This window comes from Bubalus kerabau, chromosome 5 (genome assembly GCF_029407905.1).
Source record: "Bubalus kerabau isolate K-KA32 ecotype Philippines breed swamp buffalo chromosome 5, PCC_UOA_SB_1v2, whole genome shotgun sequence".
Lineage (NCBI taxonomy): Eukaryota > Metazoa > Chordata > Mammalia > Artiodactyla > Bovidae > Bubalus > Bubalus kerabau.
In genome coordinates, this window is record NC_073628.1 from 89,902,940 (window position 1) to 89,911,044 (window position 8,105).

At 35.8% G+C, this 8,105-nt stretch overlaps 1 protein-coding gene across 1 annotated transcript in view; it reads left to right on the forward strand.

The window, feature by feature from the left end:
* Positions 1-7,703, forward strand: part of FH (fumarate hydratase) — a 215,845-nt gene extending 208,142 nt beyond the window's left edge. The window contains exons 8-11 of the mRNA XM_055582174.1: positions 1,788-1,991; positions 2,752-2,879; positions 4,666-4,819; positions 7,329-7,703. Of these exons, the coding sequence (XP_055438149.1) occupies positions 1,788-1,991; positions 2,752-2,879; positions 4,666-4,819; positions 7,329-7,471 (629 nt within the window). The 3' untranslated portion in view covers positions 7,472-7,703. The remainder of the gene's footprint in view (positions 1-1,787; positions 1,992-2,751; positions 2,880-4,665; positions 4,820-7,328) is intronic.
* The last annotated feature ends 402 nt before the right edge of the window (positions 7,704-8,105 follow it).

Consider the following 8,105-nt stretch of genomic DNA (forward strand, 5'->3'; position numbering starts at 1 on the left):
GTTTTTCTGGGTGTTTCTGCTTTGAATTCTTACAGATTTAAAGTTAGAAATAATACTTCCCCATCAGTCGTCTACTTTGTGTCTATTTTAGAAGTTGTGATATTAATCCTTATATTTTTAAAAAGTTTCCCATCTGTAAGTTCATACAACATGTAATTATTAAAATCTATTAGTGCTAATTTCATTTACTATCTGGTAGTATTCAATTATTTTCCATTTAAAGCTGTTTTAGGCTTCCCTGGTGGCTTAGTTGGTAAAGAACCTGACTGCGATGTAGGAAACCTGGGTGTGATCCCTGGGTTGGGAAGATCCCCTGGAGAAGGAAATGGCAACCTACTCCAGTAATTTTGCCTGGGAAATCCCATGGACAGAGGGTCCTGGTGGGCTACAGTCTATAGGGTTGCAAGAGTCACAATGACTTAGCAACTAAATCACCACTAAAGCTGTTTTGAATACTTGTTTTCAAAGTAGGAAGAATCAAATGATTGGTGAGAAATTCATTTGAATAACAAGTACGTTAGAGATTGACTGGCTTAATTTCTTTTTTCCCTATGGCATACTGTGACATTTCTTTGAATTAATGACCTTTTTGAAGGTCTCAATAATGGTAACTGTTACTAGAGCTGTTGTCTCCAGAAAACTCTTATTAACGTGGAGATCTTAACAGAGAGTACAGATAATTCTACATTTCTTATTATTGCTTACTAGCAGAGATTTGACTTTTAATTAAACTTTAATCAGTGAAAATTGTAATATGGGGTCTAGAATATGTAGATCTTTAAAAATTTGAACATGGGAGCGACTGAGAATGTCTAGTTCATTTTGACTTCCTAATCTCACAGAGGAGCTTGTAGGTCCTGGCTAGAGAACAGAATGCATGTGTGCTCAGCCACTTCAGTCGTGTCTTTTGCGAGTCTGTGAACTCTAGCCCACCCGGCTTCTCTGTCCATGGGATTTCCCAGGCAAGAATACTGGAGTGGTTTGCCATGCCTTCCTCCAGAGGCTCTTCTCCGACCCAGGGATCAAACTTGTAGTTCTTACATCTCCTTCATTGGCAGGCGTGTTTTTACCACTAGCGCCACCTGAAAAGCCTAGAGAAGAGACTGCTGCTGCTGCTGCTATGTCGCTTTAGTCGTGTCCGACTCTGTGCGACCCCATAGATGGCAGCCAACCAGGCTTCCCGTCCCTGGGATTCTCCAGGCAAGAACACTGGAGTGGGTTGCCATTTCCTTCTCCAATGCATGAAAGTCAAAAGTGAAAGTGAAGTTGCTCAGTCGTGTCTGACTCTAGCGACCCCATGGACTGCAGCCTACCAGGCTCCTCCGTCCATGGCATTTTCTAGGCGAAAGTACTGAAGTGGGGTGCCGTTGCCTTCTCCAAGAGAAGAGACCAGGATGCCTCAAATGGGGGGAAAATTGTACTAGGAAAGGAGTTCGGAATCGAGTGGAGTGAATTTTACCTACTTTTCATCTTTACTCACGGCATCATACACATGTGTTTGCAATAGCAGAATGATTTTTCGTTTAGTATTTTATATTTCTTTCAACATTTATTGTGCTTGTTTTATCTTTTAAATGTGCTAGTATCATTAGATTCCTTCTACTCCTCAGGACATCTTGAAGAAATGTAGAGAAAGCTTGAGTCTTAAGCATTTCTTTCTGAAGTTAAATTTTTATTCTGTTTTTGCTTATGTTCATATACTGATAGTTTCTGTTTAACTTGCTGATATTAGAAAAGTGTTTAATTTTACCTGTTAACTCATACAGGTTATTGATTTTTTTCTTCAGGCTTACCTTTTGTCACAGCTCCAAATAAGTTTGAAGCTCTGGCTGCTCATGATGCTTTGGTTGAACTCAGTGGAGCCATGAATACTACTGCTTGCAGTCTGATGAAGATCGCAAATGATATTCGTTTTCTGGGTTCTGGTCCTCGCTCGGGACTGGGAGAACTAATTTTGCCTGAAAATGAACCAGGAAGCAGTATCATGCCAGGTAATCATGTAGCTGGCTCCCAGGTGGCTCAGTGCTAAAGAATATACCTGCCAAGCAGGAAATGCAGGTTTGATCCCTGGGTCAAGAACATCCCCTGGAGAAGAAAATGGCAACCCACTTTAGTATTCTTGTCTGGAAAATTCCATGGATAGATGAGCCTGGTGGACTACAGTCTGTGGGGTCGCAACTAGTTTGACATGACTTAGTAACTAAACAACAACAATCATCACATAGCTGATAAATGTTAGAACTGAAACTTGATTAGAACCCAGGCATTCTCATCTACAAAGCACGTCTTTTTTAGTTTAACATGATCTGTAAGTAGATGGGGACGTATGTGGCACACTTGTTTCAGAATGTGTTTAGGGCTACCTTTGATCAGAACTTCTGGGAGCATCACCAACAATATAGGAGAAAACAATTTTAGTTAGTATCGTGTATTCTGATTTCCATATTAGAAAATGTGTAAATAGTTCTTTTCACAACCCAAAGCAAATAGAATTCTAGAACAGGCTATTAAAGTGATCTTAATGGGCTAAATAAAAAGAATTATATCACATGTCTCTTATTTCATTTTTTGCTTTGGGCTTTGGCGAGTGAGGTATGGGAGGCTACACAGATATGGTTGGGGCCTTGCTTTATTATATGTCTTGCTTTGTCTTTCCTTCTTTTCTTGTTTATTTGATCTAAAACCTAATTTTAACTCATACTTGAATCCATTGGTGTGCTCGATGTGGTGTCTTTGGTGGTTTTCTTGAAGGAAAGGTGAACCCCACCCAGTGTGAAGCAATGACCATGGTTGCAGCCCAAGTCATGGGGAATCATGTCGCTGTTACCGTTGGAGGCAGCAATGGACATTTTGAGTTGAATGTTTTCAAGCCAATGATGGTAAGTTTTTGATTTTTAATGTCTTTGACCCAAAGCTAGTTGTCTTGGTTTTTGTCTTTCATAAAGATTTCTTAAAGTTCATTAGGTGTTAAGATAATATGAGTAGCAGTTGGAAGTCAAGCATATATTAATGTTAGAAGATTAATCCTGGATATTTAATTAGGTGGCTTTTAGCTTAAGTAATTGATGGTTTGCTTTTTATAACAGGAAGAAAAATTCTGAAAGTGGGTTATAGGTTTCTTTCTTGTCCCTAGCCACTGGGGATGCCAACTGCTAGAAATAAGTTCTAGTTCCTCAGTTAATAAACAGAGGAAAGAAAGAAACTCTGCCTCCATTCTGTCTCCTTCTCATACTGCTGCTTTCTTCCTCTCCAAATTCAGCTGTTTGAAAGGAATGCCCACTCTCACTTGCATATGCACTGCAGTTGGGCTTCCACACTTGCACTTGTATTTGAATTGTTCTTGTAGCACTGTTGAGTCCAACAGACATGCCACGGCTCATAACTGCCATCTGACCTAGACTTGTCCCTTGAGACACTTTTGTCCTTGGTTTATTCAGTAATTTCTATCTAGTTCTCTTTCCTTTCTCTCTCAAGACTTTCATTGGTCTTACTCTTCCATATACCTTGAAAACATTGTGTCCACTCAATGTTCAAATCTGTTCTTTTTCCTTCATCTTTGTGAAGATGGAACAAAATGGCATCATCTTTTATCCAGTTTCCCCAACTTCAGATAATGGAACTGTTATCTATTAGAGTCCTCTATTTGTGTGAAGTGTTATATCTAAATATATATTAAAGGCTTATTTCTAGTTTGTATCTGATGTAAAGTCTGATTTTAATTTGATAAGAACATGCAAATGACAAATATTATGTTTATTCATTCACCGTATTCATTAAATATTGATTGAGTACTAGTCTATGTCAGGCACTGTCCTGGTTGCTAGTGATAGAGCAATGAACAAAACAAATTTTTTTGCCCTTATGTAATATGCACTCTAGTGGAAAATAGAAGACAGACAAAAGGACATCTCATATCAAAAAGCTTTTCCTTTTGGGTCAGATTCCAAACAATTAACACCAGCTGCCTGGCAGATACATGTACATAACATTAAATGTCTTGCAGTTTTTTTTTAAAGATCAGTTTTGTTTTTAATAGAAAGTAAGTCGAGATAATCAACATTTGCAATATAATAAAGTCGTTAGTATCAAATTAAACCTTGGAAGTTCTGTGTGAGTCCACTGTTGGAAGTATTGTTTTCAGACCCTGGGATTTTAGACCAGAGAGATGAGGATGTGGATATATATTTATTTTAATACATGTTGGAAATGTCACAAAAAAATGCTGAAACAAACTAACGTGCTGATCATTAAGAACTGAGAAGCCCTGGCTTCACTCATTGCCTCATACACACCCTGAACTTTACAACCTCTGACTATTTCAGTTCTCTCCATCAGTAGAACTTCATCAACTCCTACAACTGGAATTTATTTTTCTTTCTCTGCGTTCTTTAACATTTCATACCTGTATTTTATAATACCACAGACTATCTCGTGCTTTAGTTTTTTTGTGTTTATGCCTTTTCACCTCTTAAAAGAGCACTTCTCTCAAATGTAAAAGAGCAAACTCTCAAATGTTTATAGTTTCTTTCATATTTTTGGGGGGTATGATTTCTTACAGGTTGTAAGAGTGCTATATGTTAATTGAATTATATTCATATATGAACTAGCAAATATGTTATTGAACAAAGAAAAAAGCTAGGCTTGATAAATCTGTCTCTCTCTCAGATTAAAAATGTGTTACACTCAGCCCGACTGCTGGGGGATGCATCGGTTTCCTTCACAGAAAACTGCGTGGTGGGAATCCAGGCCAACACAGAAAGGATTAGCAAGCTGATGAATGAGTCCCTAATGTTGGTGACAGCTCTTAATCCTCACATAGGTATGCGTTTAAAGAATAACAATGTCATTTTGAATATACAGTTTAAAAGCTGAGAAAGTTTTAAGAGACTAAGACTACTGGATCAATGTTAGTGAACAACAGATTTCTTTTGAACATTGTCTTAAAGACATTTTGAATTGTGTTGAAAGATGCTATATATATATTATTTATAACCTTTATGGTGTAATATTTCTTTCAAAAACTTGATTGATTATACTTCATTTTATTTGAAATGTGGCAAGTTCAGAAGTAGAACTTAAAGCTTATTTTAATCTTAATAGAATTTAGATACTATGGGACATTAAATTCAGATACTAAATATCCTCTCAGTTTGTATTGTTGGGACTTGCTGACTAACAACACTGAACGAACTCATTTTTCTACCTTCTCTAGATGCTACTATACTTTTGTTGTTGTTGTTTTATTCAACTCAGAAATGGATTAAATTTTTAAAAAAAAGGGTTATGTATGCATTTCTTATAGGGAAAGGGGGGAAATATTTTGTCTAAAACTGTGCTTTTGTGTTGCAAGCCTTTTCCAGATTTATAAATATTTCATTATATAGATTCAAACTTGTTAACTTGGATTATAGATCGACCATAATGATCCCTGTTAAATACACTATTTTAACTCATAGATTTTGAGGCACTCACTGCTTTATGTTATAATGTATTAAAAGCCTTTTCCCACCATTTCCTTACTGCTGAGCTGAAGTTATTAATGTACTCTTTGGTTTTGTACATTAGAACAAGTTATGATGCAGTCTTTTGGTGTGATATGAGTACTGTTTTAAAAAAGTCTTCAATAATCTTATACTTTCAAGGCTGATTTTATATTCTTAGCTTCATGTCAAACTATAATTTCAGTCTTATAAAATTAGAGCTCATGACTGCTTCACGTAGCTGTGAGCCCAATATACTGTCTGTTTTTGGAATAGTATGAAAACTGGCAATAATACTGGATTCTTTTGAAATTATTGTACCTTAGCATTCAGCTAGAGAGATGTACAGAGGAACCCAAAGGTTCATGGGACAAATGTTTCATCATGTTTATATTCCAGAATTTGTTACTAAAATGTTTAAATTAGAGATACTCCTAAAGCAGAATGATTGATATCTTTCTTAGAGTCAGTTTAATGTGAGGTAAAGGCCGTTCAAGGATAAGTGGGCAAAAGCACGCCTGACTGGTGACAAAGCATGAGCCTTACAACTCCACATCATGGGTTCTGATTGTGTTCATTATGTATAACAGGTAGTCATGTTTTTGGGACTTGAATGAAAACTGAAAGGGTTAGCATAATGCATAGACTTTAATGTTATTATTAACGTTAATGTCATTATTAACGTTAAAGTATGGAATGTCTAATATTAACCCCAAAGGTTTAACATGAGAATTCTTTCAAAGTTAGTTTGATCACTAAATGCCCATCTCAACATGTTTAGCATTCAGTGTTAATTTTATATTAACTATGTCCATAATGTTTTATAGGTAGATTAATTGATACTATGAGTAACATCTTATATGTGGTTGATAATCACACATGACACATAACATTTTGTAGGTGGTTAATAATTGCACATGACACATAACATTTTTAAAAAATATTTATTTATTTGGCTGCACATCTTGCTTAGTGGATAATCATTGCAGACTTCTCTTGGTTCATACCCCTCTAATCTTGTTTTTTGTTTTTTCTCCTTCATTGGTTTCATTTTTGTTAATTTCTCTTCTTTCTGGTTTTTGCCTTTTTAAAAAAATTACATTAAATCAAGATAACCAGAATTGCCCTGCCTCTATTAATTTTAAAAGCAAATAACTTTGATGTAAACAGTAGACCTGTGACCTCTTGTGCAAGTATATGTTTGTCTCAAACTTCCCTACTTGTACTGTGTAACGTCTGAAAAGAGTGGAGAACAGAAAGAGATGCTGGAAGCTCTGAAGGTGTGTGTCTCCTCAGAGCCCTGCCTGCTCCTCCCTCATTGTGAGAGGACTCTCCTCTCTTTTCCCTCTTAGAGCCCTTTACCTTTACCACAGTTGCTGGTCATACAGTCCTATATTTTTTGTACTGCTGCAGCACTGAGCTTATTAATGCTTTGTTAGATAATTATTTTTGGTTAAACATACTGTTGAAACAGCACATTTATACTACCCAGATGTATACTTCTATGTCTTGGTGCTACATGTGTATGTGTGTGTTTGTGTGTGTAGAGAGAGATGTCTATGTGTATATATTTTCCCCCTTATGAAAATATCTGGATTAGTGAGCATTTCAGTTTAGGGACACATCTTATAGAATGTGAGGTACATATTACTTAAGAAAAGTAAGGAAAGGTTTTATTCTGTATAAGAAATGACAGCTATCAAGATAACCCACTGCTAAATATTTTTAAGATTAAAAAATGTTTACTTAAGAGGTTGGTAGCATCAAATAAATAATAATGATTACTCTTGCTTTAGAAAACCAAGTTTCACTACTAACTCCTATGTCACCTTTTAATTTCTTCTTCAGGGTATGACAAAGCCGCCAAGATCGCTAAGACTGCACACAAAAATGGATCAACCTTAAAGGCAACTGCTATTGAACTTGGCTATCTCACTGCAGAGCAGTTTGATGAGTGGGTAAAACCAAAGGACATGCTTGGTCCAAAGTGATTTAAATAAATGTATAATAAAAATGATTATGTCATATAAAATAAAAAGTGATACAGACTCCTTATATTTCTTAAACAAAAATGGATAAATGTGAAAGAAAATTGCTATTGAACTTGACTATCTCTAGCAGAGCAGTTTGGTCAGTGTATAAAACCCCAGGACATGCTGGGTCCAAAATGAATTTTAAAAGTGTCAAATAAAATCACTAAATTGTATAAAATCAAAAGGAAAACAGACTTATTTTTCTTCTATTTTAGTTGACATAGTTGAATCTGTGATTTTTGTGCATGAGTGTTTTACCATTTCAGATGTTTTGTAAGAGGCATATGAATTTTTAGAGTTTTCATTTTTTTAGTTGGTGTTGTTTTAAACAAATTTTCCTATAGTAAAAAAAGTACCTGTGACCTCATTCTCAAGTTATGTCTTCAGACATCTTTTATTTTCCTGTAATTTGGGAGCATAAGCTGACCAAGCTTTTGCCCTCCTAAGTGAGAATGTGAGTCTATGTGTGTGTGTGTGTGTGTGTGTGTGTGTGTGTGCATGCATATATATAGAATATTTATATACATACATATATAAGGTAACAGGTTAGATTAACAAAATTAAGAAATATACATATGTGCTAATTACACAG